This window comes from Coloeus monedula, assembly GCF_965178545.1.
Source record: "Coloeus monedula genome assembly, chromosome: 7".
Taxonomy (NCBI): Eukaryota; Metazoa; Chordata; class Aves; order Passeriformes; family Corvidae; genus Coloeus; species Coloeus monedula.
Genome location: NC_138787.1, coordinates 39,272,975 through 39,297,964, shown reverse-complemented (window position 1 = coordinate 39,297,964; position 24,990 = coordinate 39,272,975). Strand labels below are relative to the sequence as shown.

General features: G+C 52.4%; 1 protein-coding gene across 4 annotated transcripts in view; it reads right to left on the bottom strand.

Moving 5' to 3' along the window:
* The window catches only part of FMNL2 (formin like 2), a 111,390-nt gene extending 95,540 nt beyond the window's left edge, over nt 1-15,850 (bottom strand). For all 4 annotated transcript variants that reach the window (XM_082284858.1, XM_082284860.1, XM_082284859.1 and 1 more), the window contains exon 1: nt 15,637-15,850. In XM_082284858.1, the coding sequence (XP_082140984.1) occupies nt 15,637-15,753 (117 nt within the window). In that variant the 5' untranslated portion in view covers nt 15,754-15,850. The remainder of the gene's footprint in view (nt 1-15,636) is intronic.
* Between the last annotated feature and the right edge of the window lie 9,140 nt (nt 15,851-24,990).

Genomic DNA, 24,990 nt, shown 5'->3' with positions numbered 1-24,990 from the left:
CCCTGCCACACACCAGGCTCCAAATGGGGAAGAAAAAGGGAAAGAAAAATATCCTTTCCCAAGCACCAAAACAGCAGAATGAAAAGAGGGTGTCTGAGATCAATAAATCTGAGAAATTCAACACATGGGATGAGACAACAGCAAATCTATTCTATCTCAAACCTTAAAATGAACTGCCCAAGTTGTGCTGCAAGTGATGAACAAGGTGAGTATTAAACACCACAGAACAGGTCATTCACTGCTTGGGAACAGCTGAATTCCCTTTCCCCCCCCTGCTTTTAACAGCTTTAGAATATCCCCAGAAGCAGCTAAGGGGAAAAGCCATCGTGCTGCTGCACAACCACCCTGGTGAGGACAATCCCAGCTTCTCCCTCACACATCCACGTGCTCCTGGATGATCCCTTGGGCAGGCTGGGGGCTAAATGCATTTCTCCAGGGATTTTGGGGAGCAGCAGCTCTCTGGGCTACACTGAGGAAGGGTTGTTACCTCAGGGTTATCCCCTGTGCCGGCAGCAGAGGTTGCTCCAAGTTCCATCTCCTACCAAGAACACCAGGGTGATAAAATCCAAAATTAAAACTATCTGGCCTTTCCTGTGCTCAGCAGGAACTTCAGTCTCTCACCTGCACTCTGCAGCCCCCCAGCACACAAAACCTGGCACACAGCACCCAACAAGGACATCTGCTCTTCCCTAGCACCCAACTCCCTGGATCGAGGAATCCTGGTTTCATTCCCAGCTCCTTCCCCAGGACCAGAGGCCTTTTCCTGCATCACCTCCTAAAAACCACATCACAGAACTTTGCCCTAAATACTGACATTCAAGAGAAAGCATCTTCATCTAACACCCATGCCAGGCACCCATCCCTCATGAATCCCAACACCTCTGCTGGAATTCCAGCTCTAATATTCCTACGTAAAGACAAAAATAACACTTTACTTGGAGAGCTGGAAGTCACTCCAGAAATGAGACATTTCCAGAGACAAAAATCTCTTTGGTTGGGCGAGAAACGTGACTGGCTTGGGGCAGCAGCATTTCTGACCATCCCACGAAGATCTGTCAGATTACCCAATCCTACACAATTCCTGCATTTTTTAGCACTCCACTGCTATATCAGAACGGGCTCGTGCTTTGTTTCTCCCTGGATTTTCTACTCCAAATGATCCCATTTCAGCCTGCAGAACGTGAGGCTGGCCACTCCCCATTTTTGTTTGGAAAATTGCTGATCCATCAGCTGTCAATTAGCATCAATTCTTCTGCTGGAAGCACTGTCTCCATCCCATTCAACTCTCCCAACTCATTTCCCAGGAAGAAATGGGATCCAGGCACAAAGCTCTGCTCTTCCTATTATTCCATTCATCTTATGCACAAATACTGGGATAATGGAGTTTATTCAATCTCATTGCAGGCTTTCCTTGGCTTCCTGATTCAGAAGTTCACAGGAATCACTTGATGTCTAAAAGGGATTTTTGAGGATTCGATCTATGGGATTTGATAACATCCCATTTTAGGTTGGAATGCTGCTCTAAGGAAAGGGAAGCTCTCACATGAAGGTAAAAAGCACCAATCTGTGGCATTTAATCAACCACTGACAGCCAAACCCAAGGCACTGCCCTGATTACATTGAATTTTAAAAACTATTAAACTGTTCCTGCCGTATCCCACGCTGAGGGGGGACATCATTCCAGCCCTGCACACTGAAGAGCACTTATGGTGATTTTCAGACTGGTTTTACCTCAGAAAAAAACCCACACAATGTAAAAACTCAAATCTGTTTTCCAGATGATTTAACTATTAAGTGAAAGACGGGTAAAAAACTGCCTAGAACTTAAATTGGGTATGACCAAGTGAAATGGTTGCTCATGAAACATAAACCCTGCACAATGTGGTGCTACCACAACCCAGGGACTCTGGGAGAAAGATGTTGCCTATTAAAATGAAAAAAAAAAGAAAGTTTTCTATTTTCATGACAGCTGAGGGGTTCAGCACTGAACAGAGGGAAGGAAGGAAAGTATCCAGTGTAAAACACAACCTGAAAAGTCTGTTCAGAAAGGTTTGTAAGTGCAGCTCTTGTTTTATTTAGAGTAAAAGAAAGCCTTTCTTATTTTTCAGGAGTTCCAGTGCTGCATGGGAACTGAGGGACTGTGCTAACACCTGGATAAGCCTGTTGGATACAGTCCTGCACTGGGAAGAGTCCAGAACATTCCCCGAGGGATCCTGAACCCTGAGGGAGCAGCGATGGCAGGCAGCTCACCCAAAACCAAAGGTTTCTATTCTGATTTCTTACGCAGCTGAAACATTTGGTGACATTTTCCAGATACCAGAATGTGACATAAAAGTAGGGGAAATGGCATCAGAGCTACACAGGATTTGCACAAACACACCAGGGAACAATGGGAAGACACTGGGTTCTCCTGGCAGGAACAGGAGACACTGCTCAGAGATCCCAGCTGCTGGGAAAGGCTGCTCCAGACAAAAACCAGGAGATGGAGAGTGGGAAAATATTCCTAATAAATAATCCCACCATGAGAAAAACGTGGTAGAAGAGATCACTGGGCTGGTCACAGACTGGGCATCCTCAGCTGCCAGACCAGAGAAGTGCAGCAGTGATGGAACAGGGAAACACCCCCTCCTTAAATCACAGCATCCCCTGAAAAGGAATCACGGAATCCCAGACTGGTTTGGGATGGAGGAGCCCTTAAAGCTCATCCCATCCCACCCCTGCCATGGGCAGGGACACCTCCCACTGTCCCAGGCTGCTCCAAGCCCCAATGTCCAGCCTGGCCTTGGGCACTGCCAGGGATCCAGGGGCATCCCCAGCTGCTCTGGGAATTCCATCCCAGGACCTCCCCACACTCCCAGCCAGGAATTCCTTCCCAGTATCCCACCTAAAGCTACCCTTGCCACTGGCATCACTTCCCACAGCCACTCCTGTGCATCTCAGCACAGCATTCCAGCCAGGATTTCCTCCAGCAAGTCAGGGGTGGCTGTGGGACAGCAGACCCAGCTTTCGGGGGTTTTTCTTTTCCCCATCTTTCCCATTTTGACGGATTTCCATCCCACATTACCCAACTGCTCCCTGCTGCTCAGACACAGCGTGCAGATTCCTCCCTCATCCACCCCGAGCACACAAACACCACAGTTCAGCCTCCTACTAATGCAGAAGAAGTTAAACCCTGCTCCCTAATGAAGCAGATCTGCTCGTGGCACGTTGATATTTCTCCAGCCACATTCCCTCCCACGAAGTTCCAAACGCTCCCAGAGAACCACGGGCAGAGGGAGCGGGCTGAGCTCCCACAGCTGCACTGGGAATGGCCTGGAATGTCCCATCCCTGCCTGCCACAGAGCCAGGAATGGGGCAGGGACAGCACCACAAACACCACCTTTGCCAAGGAGCGACCTCCCCCCTTGGCTGTGCGTGATCCCTGAGGGAAGGACCCGCACAGACATCTCCAAGGATGGAGTCTGGCCAGAAAAATCCATAAATCTGCTCTTTTAATCACTGTCTGAAGCCTTTATCATTGTTATTATTATTATTATTATTACTGTTATCATGGTGCACTGAGATGCTGCAAGAGCTGCTGCTTCCAGCTCCGGGGAGGAAAGGGAAAGTTTTAGCCCAAAATTTGCTGATCGAGGGAAGAAGCAGAAAACGAAAAATCTCTGCTAACTGAAAGGACAAGGAAACAGCCAGAATTCGGCACCTTGGGAAACAAAATGGGGTCATTCCTGAGCACTGGAGGTCTGGGCATGGAGCTTCCAGAGGAAGAGCAGCCGTGCCCATGGATGTGGCATCCCCCATGGATGTGGCATCCCCCATGGATGTGGCATCCCCCAGCACAAGGTCAGCGCTGCTGGAAGCTCGGCAGGATAAGGCAGCCCCATTGCAGCCCTTAATCAGTGTTTTGGCTACGCAGCTCCACAGCTCAGTGAGGGACTCCCTGTTTTCCCTGGTATCTCTGTGGGAAAGGCCCTGCTGCAGGAAATCGTGGTGCCCCAAAGAGCTCAAACGTGGCTGTCCTGGGAGCCCAGGGATGGGTGGCCCTGGGGCAGACCCTGAGCTGTCACAGCAGGAACATCTTCTTCACCAGGAATTCCCAAACCCACCACTTCTGAGCTGGAATAAATCCAAATCTGAATTTTCCCAGTGTTAAAGAGGGAAGGAGCTTTTCTTCTTCCACATCTTTTCTGGGAAATATTTTGGCACAGCAGCAGCAGCTGGGACATGGTACCCAAATAAACCTGTAGGTCAAACTTAAAATATTATAACAGGCATTGTTTGTAATGTTTCAGTGCCTCTGTACATTTATTTATGTACTGTCTGGGCTGTTCCAATACCAGAACAAGAAACACAAGTGACACTCGGGTTCTTGCACCTCAAGTATCCCCAAGCACTTCCTCGGAGCACCTCAAACAATTCTAACAATTCCAACAATTCCCTGAATGCCTCACAAGTGCATCGGGGCTGTTTTCACTCCACTTGCTGAACAGAAGGGATAATTCACCTTTAACAAAGATCTGCCATCAGACAGAAAATAAACACGAGCAAAACCAAACAAACAATAGCTCTGAGCTTTCCAAATAAAATTCCTTTTCCCTTTCAGTTGTGCAACCTTTTGTCCCCGAGCCAGCAGAGAATTCACTGCCAGAGAAGAATTTTATGCTTAATCAATTTTTGCCTCGCTGGTGTTTGCAGGTATCCCAGTTCCTCCTCTTCCCTGCAAATCCAGCTCAGGATACCTTGGATCTGCCATATCCAAGGGTGCAGGAGAAAACTGAGGGCTGGTTTTCCTGCCCTCTGGAACAAGGAATTCATTCACATCCCCCTCGCTGCTGAGGGAACAGGGATCCTGGTGTTCAGCAGGGAAGGACTCAGCTCATGGGAACTCTTGCACAATTTCTTTTATGATCTAATTGAAGCACTTAAATCTGACAGAATCATTCCCTAGCACGGAGGAAGCCCACCTGCCTTCTGCTCAGAACAGGCTGGATTTCCAGGAATAGGCACAGATTTATTTCTGGAAAATACCTCTTGCTCCCTTACCAAGTGATGGTCAACAAAGGCAGAGCTGGGAATGGTCCCAAAGCTTCTGCAGAGTCAGAGTGAGCAAGAGCTGCCTCAGACAGGAGAAAAGGTCACCAGCCACACACCTGACCCTGTAAGCCCTGTGTGGGCTGAGCTGAAAGGTCATTCCCCTCTAAGCCGTGCACAGTCTGAGACTCAGCTTCCTAAATTCCTCTTCCCCCATTCTTCTGCCATTTGATCCAAATCAGCTGAATCTCCCACTTCTCCTGGGTGTGGTCAGCACAGTAACAAGGAGAACAGCCTTGACCATCCCAGGCCCCACAGGGTCTCATATTAAAGGAGTCAAAAAACAAAATTTAAGAAGCAAAGCGTTTTCCCCACAGTGTTTTGTGCACTTCATCCGTCTGCTCAGGCACAGAACTGTGGAATACCGGAATGCTTTGGGTTGGGAGGGATCTTCAAGCCCATCCCATCCCACCCCTGGGATATTTCCACTATCCCAGGCTGCTCCAAGCCCCTCTCACTCCTCACCTTCCTCCACAGCACCGCCAGAGGCTCCTGAAAAATTCATGGCTAAAAAACGCCCATCAAGCACAGAAGTTCTTGTTTCACTTAGCAAAAGGAACACCGTGCATTTGCCACACTCAGATACTCATTTAGATGATCAAGAGAACAGGAATCTGCAGCTGAAGCTCTGACACGGAGCAGAGCTGAGCTCTCAGACACAACTCCCCGCAAGCGGATCATGACAACTCCCAGACTATTTCAGGAAGCTGCAGTTCTCAGCCAACAGCTCACAGCCATCCACCCGAGCTACCTGCAAGCAGCTGCTATCACACAAGGATCAAATTAATTACCAAACACTTCCTGGCTCAACCCATGGAGCTTTAATAATTATCCCGACGTCAAATGGATTCCGGTTACCCGGAGAGAGCTGTGCCCACACCTGGCACCAGTGCCATGGAAAATCACTCCTGAGCCAAAGGTCTTTGTAGGGATGGCATGGCCAACCCTACAGTCCCCTAAAAGTGTGACTGCACTGTTCAATCTGTTTCCCATCAGCTTCCCAATAAAACTCCTTGTGCCATAATTCACCCCGATGCCAACCAGCGCCGTGTCCCTGCTGCCCACGGAGGGGGAATAACAAATGTAATTAATAATTATTTACATCTCCAGCTTTAGGCTTCTTATATGTGAGAGGAGAGACAAATTCAATGCTCACCCAGGGTCCCTGTGAGAGTGCACGGGCACACAGAGGCTCCCCCACACACTCTCAACATCAAAGCTGCTGTTTGAGCAGGCTTTAAGTTAAATATTTGTGATAGTTAATTTATTTGATCATCTGCACTTGCAAGGCTCAGAGCTGGGCAGAGAGGCCTTTGAAGCACTCCCAAACACAGTAAATTATTGGGAACCTGTGTCAGGAAAGTGCTGCATAAACTCAGCCAAGCCATTCCCATCACCTCCCAGACCCTCTGGGTAACGGTGCCACCCACCCAGCTCCAAACCTGCCCCACGTGGGCCTGGGATAGTTCCCTGTCCTTTGGAAAGCAGGACAAGGGGAATCACAGGGGGACACGCCAGGATGTTGGATGGATGAACAGCCAGGATTTCTGGATTGAACAATTTGCTTCTTCATTGTAATTACTGGCTTCTGAAAGACTTCAGCAACTTTGCCAATTTGTACAACCCTCTATTCTCTGCTTTTGGCCTCCACTGTGCAGTCATTTCGCAGACAAACAAGGAACAGATGTACAATCTAGAGCTGCCCCAAGTCCTTTTATAGTAAAGGATTTCTGGCCAAATAATATATATTAAAAAGAAGGGGGGGGGGGGAAAGGAATTTTTGTATTTTTTAAGGCATCTCTCACAACACCCAAACACACACTAAAAAAAATCTAAAATTTCTTCGTATGATTCTGGAAGGCTCAGGAATATTCTGTCCTGGAGCAAATCCTGCCCTCAGCCAATACCCACGTGGGGAGAGCGGCTGGAGCTGCTCACAAACTCTGGGGACAGCAAGGGCAGCCCTGGGGGCTCCTGCTGCCATCACCAACCCCTTCTGCCCCTGGGCCACCAGCACACAGCTTCTGAAAGGGCAGGAGGCTGGAGCTGCAGAATTCCAGAGAGGTTTGGGATGGAAGGGACACTAAGAATTATCCAGTGCCATGGGCAGGGACACCTCCCACTGTTCCAGGCTGCTCCAAGCCCCAATGTCCAGCTTGGCCTTGGACACTTCCAGGGATCCAGGGGCAGCCACAGCTGCTCTGGAATTCTATTCCAGCCCCTCCCCACCCTCCCAGCCAGGAATTCCTTCCCAATATCCCATCCATCCCTGCCCTTTGGCAGTGGGAAGCCATTCCCTGTGTCCTGTCCCTCCATGGCTAACACTGCTCTGTGCTGCTCAGGCAACATGACGAGGGAAGTCGTAACCTCTGGGAGTTTTCCTATGGATCTTCCTGCCACGGGATCCCTCCCTGGGGCCCAGCCCAGGCTCTGGGAGTGCTGTCCCAGGAGCAGGACAGTTCCCAGAGCCGCCGTGCCGAGGTGTCCCTGCTTGCCTCTCCAACGTCGGGAAGCGCCGGGCACGGCTCCAGCTCATGATCCGGGACACACAGCCGCTCTCAAGAGCTGCACTGCCGAGTCCTGGAGGTCCAGCATGGCCCAGCTCTCATGTGAGGAGCATTCATATCCAGGACAATGCCCCTATTCTGGTGCTTTATGACTATCCTCCCCAAATGTATGTTTAACGCTGCGCAGTCCCCGCGGACAAACGCTTGTTTTGTTAAAGAGATCCCGGGGTAAACTGAAAAGCAGCACATGCTGGATTTCTGCAATATGTTACTGAGAGCACAGCGTACACAGGTTATACATTAGCCAAGTCTCTCTGCACCGAAACCCTCGTGAAAGGCGTTGTTTTGGGAAGAGGCAAAACCTGGGACAGATTAATGCCTGTGTTTTCCAGTATATCCGGACGGAATTCCGTGCATCTTGGGTTGTTGGAACTGCAGAGTGCATCAGGGTCAGAGCAAGGAGTGCAAGTGAAACGATGCTCTGTTAAAACAGGGGTGCACATCACAGACCTTTCACCACCCACAGGTCACAGAATCAGGGAATATCCCGAGCTGGAAGGGATCCAGGGACCACCCAGTCCAACCCTGCACAGACCCCCCAACAACCCCACCCCGGGCATCCCTGGCAGCGCTGCCCAAACGCTCCTGGAGCTCTGCAGCCTCGGGGCCGGGACCATTCCCTGGGGAGCCTGGACAGTGCCCAGCACCCTCGGGGGGAAGAACCTTTCCCTGAAATCCAACCTAAACTGGAGCAGAACTAACTGGGAGCACGGCATTTCTCAGCAACAACGTGGGCGGGAGCACAGCCCCTGGGGCCAACGGGTGCAAGGGCATGAAATGATGAAAACCTGCTCATTTCACTATACTGACCCTCCAGAACTGAAATCAGGATGTGATAAATGGGAAATTCCCGCATTTTAAGCACCAGCAGCTCCAAGTGCTGGTACCTGACCAGCCCGAGCCCTTTGACCCCAGGGATGCTGCACTGCTGGAGGCTCGGGGTAGAGATTTTCTCCAACCCAAGTATAAATCAAATTGAACAAGTCAGTGTCACTTATTTCCCATGCCGAATTCCCAGATGGACTCCTCCAAACAAAGAAAACAATAATTAAGCTGAGTTTGTCTAAAATGTGGCTGCACACTGCTCACCATGGAAATCCCCCGGCAGCCGAGCGGCCGGATCACCACCCCTGCCTGCAAGCACACTGCAAACTGCTCTGCTGGTTTGTAAGTCCAGTTGTATGGTTACCAAAGAAAAACCCCATTTACACCTCCCAGCAGAGAGGAAAAACCCTCCAGAGCCACAGCTCCAGCCTCCCGCTGTCCCCGCACCTCCCGAGGACACGGAAAGGGACCGGGAAAACCAAGCCCTTCTCGTGCCTGGCTTGCTGCACGGGGAAGCGTTTTGATCCTGATCAGAAAGTGCTCGATTCAAACCCAAGAGGCAGCCCAGATGCTTACAAATACACTGGTGCTGAAGTGCTGCTGCATTAGCATGTTCTGCATAATTCATGTTCTCGTGCCGGGGAGAGCTCTCCAGTTGAGCTCCGTGCAGGGTCACGGTGCCACAGCTCCAACACGGATTCCTCCGGGCACAGCCGGGTGCCAGCCTGCCCTGCCAGACCCAGGCCAGCCCAGGAGAGAGGCAGGGATGGCTATGGACCACAGAATCCCAGAAATCCAGGTTACTCCCAGAGAAGCTGTGGCTGCCCCTGGATCCCTGGCAGTGTCCCAGGCCAGGTTGGACATTGGGGCTTGGAGCAGCCTGGGACAGGGAAAGGTGTCCCTGCCATGGCAGGGGACGGATGGGACGGGCTTTAAGGTCCCTCCCAAGCCAGGCCATCCTGGGATTCTGTGCCTTTTCAGAGGTTGTGTCCTGGTGGTCCAGGGGCAGAAGGGGTTGGTGATGGCAGCAGGAGCCCACAGGGCTGCCCTTGGTGTCTCTCCAAGGCACCAAAGTTAGGCAGGATATTGGGAAGGAATTCCTGGCTGGGAGGGTGATGAGGCCCTGGCACAGGGTGTCCAGAGAAGCTGTGATTGCCCATGGATCCCTGGCAGTTTCCAAGGCCAGGCTGGACACTGGGGCCTGGAGCAGCCTGGGACAGTGGGAGATGCAAAAGTGGCACCAAACTCTCCTGACGGACATCACCAGCTCCGACAACAGCGTGTGCAGCAGGAATTGCAGCAAAACCCAAGGGGTCTCACATTCCCTGTGCCATAAATCCACAGTGGGCACCAGTGCCAGCCCTTTCACCCGGGCACAGCAGTGCTGGTGCCCCTGGAGCACAAACCTGCCCCAGGACCCTTCTCAGCCACTCCAGAAGCCCAAAGCGAGTGTCACAAGCCGTGGCTGGGTCAGCAAAGCAAAGCAAAACTGCCACCAGTCCCAGGGATTTTCCACCTCCAGAGGGAACACTGGGCTGTATTCATCCCCCCTTCCCCACTATTGAGTTGGAAGAACAGCAACAGCCTGGAAAACGAACAGAAAGCTCCAAACTAAAAGTGTGTTTGGGGAAAAACGCAGGGGTGGCACAAGGTTTGCCTCTCAGTAACCTCCCAGTGACCAAACTAAAATCAGAAAGTGAATGTCAAAGGTTGGTTTCATTTTAGGATGGATCCTGAGCGAGAGATAACGAGGAAAACAAAACCAGCTACTCCTGCAGGGTCATTCACCCTGACGAGCTCCAGAGCAAGGTGACAGATTTAAACCACTTGTTCTGACAGACGGGGAAGGAAAATTCATTCATTCAGCAGGTGCTGGACTCCAAATGAGAGCACAAGACTGCCTGCACCCTGTTAAACCAGGGGTGGTGCTGATCCCACATGGAACACCAGCCCAATCCTCTCTGCAGCTGGAAGGAGCACCCAAAATTCCAGCAGGGGAAAACACTCCCCTTCCAAAGCAGCCACACAAGCACAGGACACGGGCTGGTAATTACCACAGACACCTTCACATAGATGTTTTATTCCAAAAGGGGTTGGAGTCTGTAAGAAGTTGCCTGAATAATTCAGAGTCTTTGTCCAACAATCCAAAAATACAGTAAAAACACCAAGGTACTTTTGAAAACACGTGAGGAAATCAAACATTTTGGTTTGGGTTTGTGTTCTGCTGAGTTTGGCTGTTCAGGGGGAGAAGTTTCTGTGCCCTTTAATACCTCTTCATGCAGCAGGAAAAGCTAAAGTGATTCTGTTTTTAAAATGAAAGCCTGCAGGCAGCCACCCGTGGCTTCAAGTCATTCAATCACCCATCGAAAACCCCTCAAGAGCTACTGTTTTATTTAAGACCACCTTGTAAACTCTGAATTTCATCTTGCACCTCTCCAATTCTTTCTTTAGCATCACCCATGACGTGGAGTAGTGCACAAGAGACCATCTCACACCTCGGGGCCAGCTTGTGCACAGCCTTGCTCGTGGAGACAAAATAAAAACAATAAAAGCCCCTTTACCTTGCACACAGGGTTAAGGAAGCTGATGGAGATGTTTGATAAAGCTTCAATGCTCTGAGGAAAGAGGATGGTGCAGGTTAAAGGTAAAGGCAGAGGTTTCGCTTGAGCTGCTGTTGTTCATCTTAGACAAAATTTAATGTGTAATTTAGAGGGTTCATCCCTCCACCATCACCCAAATTAATGGGATTATTTGGCATGGAGAAACAGTACACAGAAAAATAAATGCATCTACATCAGCCCAGCCATTTTTTAAGGTTTCCAGGAGCTGCAATTAATTTTAGCAGGGTTACCAGCAGCTAAATACGCACCACAGCACCCTCGTATTCCAGACACTGCAAGGAAAAAATCACTTTTACAAAAAATGTTCTCCTGTCATGTCTGGGTGGAAAAACTTAAAAATGCCACCCCCTGCCTGACAAAGCAGCTGGGCAGAAGTGTCACCACCCAGCACTGCTGTACATTTAACCCCTCTGAAATATATACATTTAACATTGTGATTTTTCAGGTTGTTTCTTCAAGCAAAAGCGTCACTGCCCCAATCATTTCAAGGAGACCTCCTGGAAAAACCCCAGTGGCAGGAGCCTGTCAAAGCTGAGGCCTCAACAAGGAAACCCCACAGGTCTTTTTGAGATCTGAATTTTACAAATCTCCTTTTCCTGAAGATTCCTAAACTTGCTCTAGGGTCTCTCACCTTCCAGTACCACTCCCACTTGTATCAGATATTTCAGGATCTCAACTGAAATCCATCCCAAGAGAATTCTGCTGAATTTAGGAATCACAACAAGGAATCCAGTGCCCCACCAAAGCAGGGAAGCTCATCCCATCCCACAGATATCTCCTGCAGCCATGCCATGCTTCATAATGATTTGCAGATCTTAAACCATATATATATATATTTTATAAAACAATGCCTAACATATCTGATAGACAATGAGGAAGGGGAACAGAGAAACAGCTGGGAAACATTAGGAGTTTTCACACTGAGCTTCCAAATTCTTCAGCAGGAGACACTCAAACTGCCTTCCCTGGGATGGAAAACGACGCTCGGACAAAATCGAGGGCGAAGAAGTAAATTCCAGCGGAAGGAAGATGCTCCTGTGGGCAAAGCAGAGGTGCTGCCCTGCCTCCAGGTAAGTACCTTCCCTGGGGATGGCAGGGACACGTCCCTCACCCTCTGGCCAAGCCCTCCATCCCACAGCAGCGGGCACAGAGGAGTCCTTTGTACACCCAGATCCCACTCGGAGGGGTAAGAGGATATTTCCTGTTAACCTCACCGCAGATTTGTAATCCAGCAGTCAAATTATGTCAATCACAGCTCATTAAGCAGCGATTTCCCCTGCCAAGCCTGGCCTGGCTGCTTCCTCCAAACCACGTGGCATCTGCAAACGCACAGCCCCGTTCTGGGTTCAGGGAGACCACCCTGCTGCAGGAGCTGGAAATCCGGGATTCGCTCCCACGGCTCCCAGCAGCGGTGCCACCGCGTCTACGGACACTTCTGGCACCCTCGCTCTGCTGAACTGTGGTTTCCTCTGACAGACATGGGGTGGTTAGCAGAATTCAGGATTTATGCCCACGTGTCCAACACAGCCGAGGAGAAGAGAGTGTTGGGAAAGGGACAAGGCTGGGATGTTCCCAAGGGGATGTGCCAGTGCTGGGAGGCTCAGGGGCAGAGCCAGAGCTGGGATCCAACACAGGCAAGTCAGGAACTCGGTGGCAAAACCACACCACTACTTCCCTGGACTTCACATGGTTGTGTAACCCTGAGAGTAAGGGAATTATTTCACAGGAAAAGGGGAGAATTCCCATCAGTTTGAGAGGATGGAAGAAACAACACTCAGCTTACAGACTGAAACCTGGATCTCTCTTGGGTTATCCTCCACATTCTCCTCCTTGAAGTACACGCCATCAAACACATCTTCCTGGAACACAGGCACAGACCCCAGTACTCACCAGCACAGACTCAACATACGAACCGTGGCAGCACATCTACTGCAGCAGTGCCAAAAACAGCACCAGGAGACACAGATGCACAGGGAAAACCCTGATGTTACTGCCCAACAGACCAGGAGGGGTGACACAGCCAGTGCCATCACTGGCCCTCCGGTCGGCTCAGGACATCCTTGGGAACGCCGATGCCACAAGGAGCACAGATTTGACAACCTCACCCAAAAAAATGTGACCTGGAGCAGTGCCCATCATGTCCTGCAATTTATGTACCTCAGGGAGGATCAGGAGGCAGGGGGGGCACTGTGTGTGCTCGAGGTGACCGTGCGTGTTCGAGGTGGACAGACCACCTCACCAGAGCCCTTCCTCAACACAAACTCCTTTAACAACCCAGCAAACACAAGCTGGCACGCGTCCATCACCTCCAGGCACACCATCCCCTCACTGAAGGGACTCCAGAGATCCTGGAGAAGCTCAGGACAGCATGTTTGAAGTGGAAAAAATAAACCAGTTGGTGTCACGGCACTCACGGTGAAATCACAGCCAGCCTGTGCTCTCCTCGTGGTTTGGAGGGCCAGGGCCCCCTGCTCTGCACGAGGGGAGAGAATAAAACTTCAAAACACACAGGAGGGACCTTCCCCACACAGAAACAGACACAGCCCTCCCAGTGTGAGGACTCAAGAGCTGCACACAGCAACTCAACGTGTTCATCAAAGTCCAAATCAGCCTTGGGAATTTTATTAGAGACATGAAAATTGGTATTGTCAGCACAGCCCGCCGGGACCTCGCCAGGGCTCTGAGTGCGCCAGCAACGCTTGTGCCAGGCTAATTTCTTAAGACAGCACATAAAATAGGTGAGATTTAGTCTTATAACCTTCAGCATCTCCTTCTTCATACTTGCATCTCCTGACTAATCCTCTCTCCCCACAGAAAACATTCCTCATCGTTTTTCCCCTAATCGTTCCTTTCTCGTCAATCCCTGCACTTCTCCTGCCTGCCCCATTCTGGGGTTTGACCAGTGGCACAGTCATCTCTCCCTCAGAGCCACAGAGTAAACAAAATAATGACAGCCTGGCAGTTTATTCTTTCATAAACCGGTCAGATATTTCCTGGAAGCCGCAGCAACATCAGCCATCCCCGGCTGGCTGCAAGAACAGCAGGAAGGTGATTTTTGGTGGTGCTTGAGCCCCATCTTGCAGCTTCTCCCAGTGGGAGAAGAAACCAACGGGAGCAAATTATCCCACACCATGTTTGTACAGACTGTCCACCTGCATGGCTGGCCTCTCCCTCCAGCAAAGCTGCAGCACTCGAACTCTGAGCCTTAATTGAAGTCCATCTTCTAAAACCAGAGGCCATCCACTGCTTTCAAGCAGCTCAGGCAATGACAGGCTGGGTGCTGTTATCTCCCATATTTACGTTACGCGTTTCTAACGCTTCCCCAAATGACGTCTCTGCCTTTTACTGATCCCATCCATCAGCCCTAACCCAAACCCACCGATTTCCTCCCGCAGACCACGCACGCAGACGGAGCCAGGAGCCCTTATAGTAGTTAAAGATGAATCCAGACTCGATTCCGAGCCATGTGCCGCCTGTGGGAGCATCTCCCGTCTCTAACACGACCCCGGGTTTCCCCGACAAGAGCAACGCGACACCAGGCTTTTTCCACTGTGCCTAATAATCGTAACATCTCACTCGCCATTTGGCTCGTCAGTGGGGGTTCCTGACTGAATAGGCTTATTCTTTTCTTAGACATGATAATCTAATTGGGTCTAACCAGAAATAATCCCCAACACACACCAGTTTGTGAATCCTCGCCCAGCGCCGGGAGCGGTTCAGGGAGCGGGGGGGCGGCTCTGGGATGCGAGACGGGAATTACTCCGGCAGCTCTCGCCGTGCCGGGCTCCCGTGGCATTACAGCGAGCGCAGGGCATGGCACGCACATGGAGCTGCTCGCCCTCCTCCCCCAGCCCCTGTTCCACACGCAAACGTGGCTCCAAGTGAAAAAGGCACGGCAGAAGAGATGGGGCGCGACCATCGAGCCGCGCCGCCTGGGTACCCCAAGGAACCGGGAGGTTTGCCCAGGGAAGCGCCCAGGGAAAGCACAGCCCTTTCCCGGAGAGCTGATCTCACACACCGACCCGTCCTGCTGAACTGAAAACCCGGCAGCCCAGCGCCGGCCCCGCTGCCCCGCACACAACCCGGGATGTTCCGGGGGGAGAAGGACCGGGGTGCCCCCGGTGGGGGGACAGGACCGGGGTGTTCCGGGGAAAAAGGACCGCCGCGTCCCCCGGAGGAGAAAGCCCGAGGTGTCCCGGGAGGCACGGAAGCGGGGTGTCCCCCGGAGGAGAAGGAGCGGGTGTCCCCGGCCGAGCTCCCGCACCGCCCGCTCCCCGGGGCCGCCCGCGGGCTGCGCTCCGCCGGCGCCGGGCGAACCGGCCCCGGGATCCGCCCGGGCCGGGGCACGGCGGCCCTCGGGGGGCTGCCGAGACAAAGAGCCGCGGCCCCGTCCCGCGGGCGGCACCGCCCGGCCGAGCCCACCTGTGCCCGTCCCCGGCTCCCGAGCCAACTTTTCGCCGCTCCCCCCTTCCCCCGCCGCGCTCCTCCCCGGCGGCCCCTCCGCGCTGCCCGCAGACAATGGGGCCGGCGCTCACCAGGACCACGGCGAAGCGCTCCTCCAGCTCGCCGGGCTCGGGCATGGGCAGCTTCAGGGGGACGCTGTGCGCCCTGAGCTCCGTCTGCTGCGCGTCCACGCTCCCCGCGTTGCCCATGGCGGCCCCTCCGCGCTGCTCCGCGCCCCGCGCCGGGCGGGCTCCGCGCCCCGCGCTCGCCCTCTACCACCGCGGGCGCTCCGCGGCGCCGCCGCCCGTCATGGCTCGCCGCCCTCGCCCTCCTCCCCCCGGGGCGGGCTCGCTCCGGCTCCGGCTCCAGCCCCGGCTGCGGCTCCCCCGCATGCCGCCCGCACAAAGCCCCGCTCCGCCCCCGGCCCGCGGCGCCATGGGACTCGTAGTCCCGCCGCCGGCCGGGGGAGGGACGCGGGCGAGGGTGGGAATGCCTGGAAAGGGGTGGAAGAGAGTGGAAAAGGGGGGGAAGGGGGTGGGGGAGACCCCGCCGCCTCCATTTTGCCTCGGCGGCCGCGCTGGCACTGGCCGAGAGTGAGTGGACACAGGGAATGGCTTCACACCGAGGGCAGGGGGAGAGCGGAGATTGGGAGAAATCCTTCCCTGGGAAGGTGGGCAGGCCCTGGCACAGGGTGCCCAGAGCAGCTGGGGCTGCCCCTGGATCCCCGGCAGTGCCCAAGGCCAGGTTGGACATTGGGGCTGGGAGCAGCCTGGGACAGTGGGAGGTGTCCCTGCCCATGGCAGGGGTGGGGTGGGATGGACTGTAACGTCCCTTTAAACCCAAACCCATCTGGGATTCCGTGATCCTGTGGTTAACTCTAGACCTTTGCTGTGGAAAGCCATGCTCCTGCTGCTCACCAAAAAGGTGCCCAAGGACAGTGGCCCCACTTGGTCCCCACAGCCCACATCCCGAGTGACTGAAATCAGGACAAACGGGGTGATTGATCTCCATGGATTCACCACCCCAACAGATCCGTAACTGAGCTGAAGCCGCCTGGGCGTAATCAGGAGGTTCATCCTCCCCAGCGTGTCAAACCTGCCCATTCCTCAGGTGTTATCCCCCATTTCTTCATCGTTTCCTGCAGGTTCTCTCCAAGGTGGGGTTTCAGCAATCCCAGGAATGCAAGGGCTGCATAGGAAAGAGGAGCCTGGAACCCTGACCCTGGGAGATGCCATCAACTCATTTGGTGACTGTGCTGTGCTCACATCTGGTTTAGTCCCAAGTCCAAGATGTAATTCCCTCCTGTCACCTCCACCAATCCATATCCCACTGTCCCCTATTAGCATTCCACTATCCTTCCAGGGAAGAACGATTTTCACTCAGCTCTCACCTTCATGACAATACTCGTGCTGCTGCCCCTCCTGGAAATTCCTGGCCATGGAAATGATCCACATGGAGATTAATTTGGGGGGGAAAGCAAGAGGATAAGCATCATTGTTTGGAAAATGACCATTCCTTAATTTACATTCTCTGGGATAGGAGTTGTGCCAGAGGCACGGCTTAGGAAGCTGCCGCAGAAGCGCTGGGAATCCTGTGTGGCAGCACATGCAATCCTGCAGTGGAAACCCATGGAAGTGACAGGCAGCTTTTCTCTGTGTGAGCTCTAAAGCCACTACTAATTAAATGTGCTCATTCCAATTAAAAAAAAAGACGTACTACATCCATAACTGGGATGGGGAGCGACACCTTGTCCTGGCTCACTCCCCACCTTGCCCACAGAACATCAGGACGTGGCCCAGGATCCTGAGTGATGCCAAAGGTGTGGATTTCCCACTCTGCAGGCTGCAGGAACAGCTCAGAATTTCATAAACTGCTTTGTTAAAAGCCTAAAAATCTTGCAATATCCTTCATGAACAAAGGTTTAAACCCCGGAGGGATCTCAGGAGTTAATAACAACGTCATTGTCGATAGTGAAGGAAACGGTAATAGATACTTTGCCTCGTGTCTTTTATCTGAGACCATCACAATTCTTTGAAAGATTAATTAGTTAATTAAGCTTCACAACACTGCTGTGAGATAAGGGAGCGTTAGAGTATCACTGATAACAGAGGAGGGTCAGGGAACAGTGACTGAAGACAGTCCCCAGCAGTGGATCCTTCTCTCTCCCAGCAGCAAATTGCCAGCAGGGCTTTCAATTACCTACAACGACAAACTGACTCCAGTGTGAGGAATCCGGAATTTTCCCAGTCAATAATTCCCACCATGGAGGCACTCAATAGCTTTCTGATGATCCTTGTGGGTCCCTTCCAACTCAGCATATTCTGGGATTCCGGGAATCACCTCAGCATTTTTACCTCCCTCTGGACACTGGGAGACCCTGGGGGACGGGGAGCTGCTGCTGGCCACAAATACCTGGGACAGGTTGGGAAAACTGCAGGATAAACTGGATTCCTGGGCTTCAGCAAGAAGTCAAAGGCAGCTCTAAATCCTGCTATGAGGCATATTCAGGTCAAAACCAGCCTTGCAAAATTTTTAATGAAATTAGGCATCCTTACACACAGCAAACATTTAACATCAATGCAGCAGAGCAAAGGAAAGAATTCTTTTAAAGGATAAGGTGATTTTTAAGCAATTTGTTGTTGTCTGTAACTGGGATGTCGACATTTGCAAGTGCCGAAATTAGTGCGGGTAAGTAAAAAAGGGACTTAGCTGGCTCGTGCAATGCAAAGAAATTATTCTGGGATAACAACTAATAAACAAGAGACCTTTGTTTTCACATCTATTTATTCAAATAAAATCAGCAGCTACACAATGTGCAGTTCCCAGAGCTCATCCCAGGCACCTGGGCAATGCACACCGGGTGATGCCACCAGGGAATTCTTTGTCTGCCTCGGGATTAATGGCCATACCAGCTTTGCAAGGGCTCTGTGCCACGAGCTTGTGTGGAATTTCACTGGAGAATGAGACTGCTCAGCCTTTCCTCAAGGTCTGTTTGTCACCAGAATCTCCTCATAAAAAGCTGGAAGTTTGGGGACGAGTCATTCCTAAATTCCCCTGACCCAACTGGCCTGTTTGTCACCAAAATCTCCACATAAAGAGCTGGAACTTTGGGGCTGAGTCATTCCTAAAATCCCCTGAAGCAGTCTGGACTTACTTATCTACGGAAGAACCTCTGAAGGGAAAAGATTGGTTTATGAACCCTCCTTTTCCCTGCTGCTCAGCACTTCCAGATGCATCCTGAGCTGCCATCTCAGTGGAGTTCCAGGTGATCTGATAAAAGCTGGAGAAGCTTTAATAAATAGCCAGGTCCTGGCTCAGCAGTGGCCAAGGATGTTTCATTCATAATAAAGATGTAGAGTACCCATAAAGTCCATCCGTGAGCTGAGCAGGGCTCACTTAAGGAGAGGTTATTGATTGCAGCTCCTGAATGCTGAGCTTGCCTAGGAGAGGGGGTTTTCTGTAATAAATGAAAAAAAGATATAAAAATCACGGGCTGCTTTCTGAGGGCAGTCTTCTCAAGGAAAATGAGCTCCTGCAGAAGCTGCAGGGTGGAAATGCTCAGTCCCAGTGCAGTGAGTTATTAGGATCACAGCTAACCAGCCCTCTCATTTTCCTCTGTGTGCTGGAAATTAAATGATTAACTTTGGATCTGATTTCCTTGTGCCCTGCTCTGGCCCTGCTGACATCCTTGGGCGTCACTTCCAACACTGGTGTGGATCAGACGGAGCTCCACCAAAGCCAAGTGTGGTGTTGTTACCAATATCCCACCCATCCCTGCCCTCTGGCAGTGGGAAGCCATTCCCTGTGTCCTGTCCCTCCATGCCTTGTCTCCAGTCCCTCTCCAGCTCTCCTGGAGCCCCTTTAGGCACTGGAAGAGGCTCTGAGCTCTCCCTGGAGCCTTCTCTTTCCCAGGCTGAACATCCCTCCAGGTGTAAATTGAGTTTAAAGCAAGATGCAAAGCTGGGATGGAGAATGCCCAAGGAGCACTGGGATGTGAAGATGAGCACCTGGAGTTGAAGGACATCTGGAGGAGGAGCCCCTGGCACCTGCCCTGCCAGACTGGGGTGGTGACACCCCGGAGCAGACGTGGGATGCCCACATTGCTGCCATCCCACTGGTGAGCAAACTCAACACGAGCGTTGTTTCCTGGTGGGGTTCAGCCCGGCCGGGAGCTCCTTCGTGATTTCCCAGCAGGAGGGCAGGCAGACAAAACACAGCCTCAGAATTCCCAGCAAGGCGAGGAATTGCAAATGCTAAGGAAAGTGAGATAATGGAGCAGAAAACAGGGCTAGGGAAGGAGTCAATATTTAATAGAGCTGCAATGTGAGAGCAGAGCAGCACCGAGATGGAGAGGCTGGAGGAGATGTTGGCTGTAAAAACTGCCAAAAGATCCTTCTCCCTGTTTCCCCTGAGGAATGGAGGGGCTGCAGCTCAGCCCTCAGCTGGCCCGTGGCTCCAAAGGGCAGTGGGGACAATGCCAGCCCTTGTCCCCGTGGCAGGAGGACAGCGCCGGGTGCTTCCACGTGGGCCTCGCACACCAACGCCCCACAAGTTTCCATTGTTTTCCCACCAAAGGCTCTCGACAAAGAACTCCCAGGGATGCTTAGGCAGAAGGAATAAAATGAATTTGATTTTTCCAGCTGATAGAAGCTGTTCAGAGGCCTTAAATGGGTTTCAGAACTCACGAGAAAAATATGGATCTCAATTTACGGGGCTGATTAATAACATTTGTTTCCCAGCAAGGCAGCGGGAGGGGGAGGATTTGCCAGAGCAGGAGTTGTGCAGTCACTGGGAACACCTTTTGCAGACCTTTAAATCACATTTCCAATGTCACCAGCTCCCTTCAGTGCTGGTGAAAACTCCCAGCAGAGCTGAGATCCCACCTCAGCCCACACTTCCCATGTAACTGGTGTCCCTGGGATGCTCCTTGGACACAGGGGCAAGGCAGTGGGAAGCCATTCCCTGTGTCCTGTCACTCCAGGCCCTGTGGAGTCTCTCTCCATCGTACTTGCAGGCTCCCTTCAGGCACTGGAAGGCCCTGATTAGGTCACTCCAGAGCCTCTCTTCTCCAGGGATCTGCAAGGTTTTGTTCCGATGCTAAATTAAACAGAAGGCCAGTGATGCAGGTTTTCCCATAAAACAAACATTTCCCCTTCCCAACCAACTCTGAACATCTCCACTCCTGTTCCAGACAAGGAGAACAGAAGTTCACCCTGAATTATTTACTGCCTCGTGGAGCGGGGCCGACGGCAGCCTGGCTCCCTTTGGCTGAACCCAGACAAGAGGGAAACGCTGTCGGATGCAGGGAGCGTGAAGCAGACTTGCTGCATCTTTAATAACTCCTTTAAGCAGCCAGCTGGGAGGCTTTGCAGCTACCAGGGATAAAACTTCCAAAGCCCTTGTCACCTTCTGGCCCATGGCACAGCTATGGGGATGGCTGTGGCGTGGTGCCACTGCCAGGGCACCAGCATGGCCTGGGAAAGGCACGTCCCAAACCCTCCAAAAATGCTGGTGGTGTTGGTTGGAGGGGGTTTGTGGGCAGCTGCAGGGCACCCCCAGCCTTAGGGCACTTCTGTGTGGGCAGCTGCACCCAGCAGAGGTGACAGAGCACTGGAGATGAATCAGTGGTGATGGAGCAGTCCTGGTGGTGCAATGGTGATGGATCAGTGGTGATGAAGCAGTGATGATGGAGCAGGCTGGGAGAAGTGGGGGAATATTCAGCCTGGCTCCAGAGAGAGCTCAAAGCCCCTTGCAGGGCCTAAAGGGACTCCAGGAGAGCTGGAGAGGGACTGGGGACAAGGGATGGAGGGACAGGACACAGGGAATGGCTTCCCAGTGCCAGAGGGCAGGGATGGATGGGATATTGGGAAGGAATTGTTCCCTGTGAGGGTGGGGAGGCCCTGGCACAGGGTGCCCAGAGCAGCTGGGGCTGCCCCTGGATCCCTGGCAGTGCCCAAGGCCAGGTTGGACATTGGGGCTTGGAGCAGCCTGGGACAGTGGGAGGTGTCCTTGCCCATGGCAGGGCTGGGATGGGATGAACTTTAAGGTCCCTTCCAACCCAAACCACTGTGTGATTCCACATCTGTACCTTGGACTCACAAGCAGAGGAACTCGCAGCGCCGCTCTACAACAGAGAGCTCAGGTTTCCCAGACATTGGTAACATAATTAAAGCTCATTTCCCAGAAAACAGGACAGGGTGACAAATTGAGCCTGTTCTCTGCACAGCACAAAGCCCAGCCCAAGCCCAGACGTGCGTGCTGTGTGTGCCTGGTGTGTGTTTAAGCCACGTGCCCGCAGGTGCCTCCACGTTGGACCTGCCACCTTTTTAAATGCTTCAAAGGAAATGGAGCTGTTGCTTGAGCAAATATTTACAGATGGAGAGCAGTGGCTGCATCCCTTGGCTGGAGCCTGCGTGCTTGCATTGCAAATCGTATCATTCAGCCACAAAACCAGGCCAAGCCGGTAATTATTGTTTGGGATGTGAGGCAGGAATTGAGTGTGACCAGTGGCCATGCAAAGTGCTAAGATGTGTGTCAGAGAAAATGCTTATTCAGAGGGATTTGCAGCAGTGTCCTGGGATGGACTGCAGAGCCGTTTAACGGAGCCCTTCGCCATCCCTGATTGCTGTCCCGTTCCTGCCGACTCAGCTCCTCTTTGTTTGGCTGCTCCTTGCTGCCCAGAACAGAGATGCTGCAGTGCACGACTGGGTGGGTGACCTCAGCCTCGGTGCCAACTGGATGACTAAAATGAACACAGAAAATACAATCCATTGTCTTCCCCCTGAAATGCCAGCTTTGTTCCACGTGGAGCTGCTGGCTTATCGCTATAACCCCTTCCCTGCTGCGCCCGGGTTTAAACTGTGCTCCCTGCCCTTGCACTCAGTCACATTCCTAAAAATTCCTGTCAAGGCTTCATTTGCACCTGGCAAAGGCAGATCCACTGGGGTGAAAGGGGTGCAATGCCACAACACATCCTCCCTGTGCAGAGTATTCGCAGTTTGGTGCAAATCCACCCAGAACTGGGTGTTTTAATATCTGGTTGTGGTTAAACCTGTAGGGATGAGCTGGAGAAATCCTTCCAGCATGGACAAAATTATCATCTCCTCAGTCCTGATGAGGACTGGGCCTGGTCCCCTCCAGCAAACAGTACCTGTGGCTGGTTTTGGAAAGAGCAGGATGCAGCACAGGTGACAGCCTGATCCGTGCTGGGAGGGGCAGGACATCCTGGGATGTCTCTGGGGAGAAGCCCAGAAGGGGTGGTCACTCTGTGTCTGCAGGACAGGGAGGACCCTCACAGGGACAAGTCCCTCTCATTGTCAGGCACTGAAGAAAAGCTGGTTTTTGCTAATTACAGCAGGTGACACTTGTGTCCTACGAGGGTTGGGGTGATTCCCTGCTGGTTGGGAGCTCCTCCAGCTCCATCCCTTCGGCACAGCGCCTGCAGCCAGGTGCTGCTTGCAGGGACGGATCTGTGACCTGAATCCCCTCTGCTCTGCCAGCTCGGGGACGTGACTGCCAGTTTGCTGTTGAATTTTCCGAGTGCTTTAACACGTGTCTATCCAGATTGCTCCCAGGTCCCAGAGAGCACATTTGCAGCAGCCTTTCAGACGAGAGTGACGTGGGGGATGCGAGGGGGGCTGAGCTCAGCGTGTCCCTCTCTGAGGCTCTTGCTTATCAGATACACAGATAAAAGCTCTGTGTGTTGGATAAGCCGGGGCTGTGTTGATAAGGACAAGCACGGGATTAAAAGCAAGGAAGATCCAAACTCTACAAGAGCCCACAAGAGGGAATCCCAATCCCAGCAGGGGGTTTCCAGTGCACTGCTGCCCATCCATCCTCTCCTGCCATGCTCAGGACAGATATCCCCGTGCCCACCCCTTGCCCATGCAGCTCAATCCCTACTTCTAGGGATTTGCTTCCAAGTGGGATGAAAGCAGCAGAGATTTTTGTGCATCCCAACCCCTCGAGGGCCGGGCAGGGATTGGTTGCTCCTCGCCCACCTGGCTGCTCCCGGCCAGAGACATCCCTGCCCCATGGCCATGCCATCCCAGCCAGGTCCTTGTTTGGGAAAAACAAGTAAATAAACACCCAACCCACAGCAGAATCCACCCCGGCCGACTCCTGACGCCCTCCCTCTGTGAGAAGTGGGTTCAGAAGAGTCGATGGTTTTTCATGACGTGGGTGTGATTAATGAACTTAATCACAGGATACTTTGATCCGTCTCCTGTTTTTAAGGGATAGTCGAAAACAAGAAGAACTGCTACCCTTTGTGCTTTTGTAATTTTGTTAATCGTGGAAACCAGGGAGACTTTTGCATAGTCAGCACTTGCATGCATTATAAAATATATTTGCAAAACACAACAACACTTGCTTTCATATTCTGAAGCCAGCGAGCATATCCTAGTTGGCAGGGAGCTCAAAGGAAAGTTATGAAGACCCAAAAATCTTGCAGGAATTTAATTAAGCCCTAATCTTGGTAACACTCATACATATCTGCTTCCCCAGTGTCGTCTGCAGGCACAGCTGCTTCGCTGTTTGTGTCTCGGGGTCGTCTCGACTCAGTTCACTGCAGGCTCGTGGGCAAACCTGCCCAGCTGGGGATGGCCCTGCTGGAGCAAGTCCCTCTGTCCCCCAAATCCTCGAGTCCCTCCTTGCACACAAACAGGAGAAAGGACCTTTCTGTGCAGCTGGGTCCCCGGGGCCGTGCCGTGGTCCTGCACAAAGCGCTGCTCAGCGGGCAAAGCCTGCGGCTGGAAAAGGGCCAGGTTTGGGTCGTTTGTGTTTTGCTGGTGGAGCAGGGGCTGTGTGGGCTCAGTGGGGACACAGCTGTCACCTCTCACGGGGTACAGGCGTGTGTCACACCCCGCCCAGCAGCACCCACAGGTGCCACCGTCCCCAGTGCCGCCAGGGGTGGGTGGCACGTGCTGTGCGGGTCTCCAGCGTGGCTGAAATGCAGATCCATCCCTTCTGCTTGGCCTCACCTCTGCCTCTCAGCTGCAGCATTGCTTTTCAATAGGAAAAAAAAGCCCCAGTGAGCATCCTGCATGACAATCCCAGTTCCCACTGTCCCTGCCCTGCATCCCAAATCCCTCCAGCTCGGAGCACGCGCAGCCCAGGGCTTCACTCCCTGAGAGCAGGAAAGACATTTGGGTGACCCCCCTGCAGGGATCCAGCAATGCCCGCAGAAAGCAGACAGGACATTATGTAAAGGGAGGAAATTTAGACTGAATTTAAAACTGAAACTCTTTTAATTAGTAAACTCTTTGCTGAAGAACCACTTCCATTGGTGGGGTCGTGATTCCTCATTGCTTGAGGGATTTAAAACCAGACTGCTCTCTGCTCCAAAAAAGTGCTATAAGCAACAGTTCTTTGCTTATAATGAACTGGAAATACTGGCACATCTCCATCTCCTTCACATATTTTCCCTTGTATCTTCAGAGGTTAAA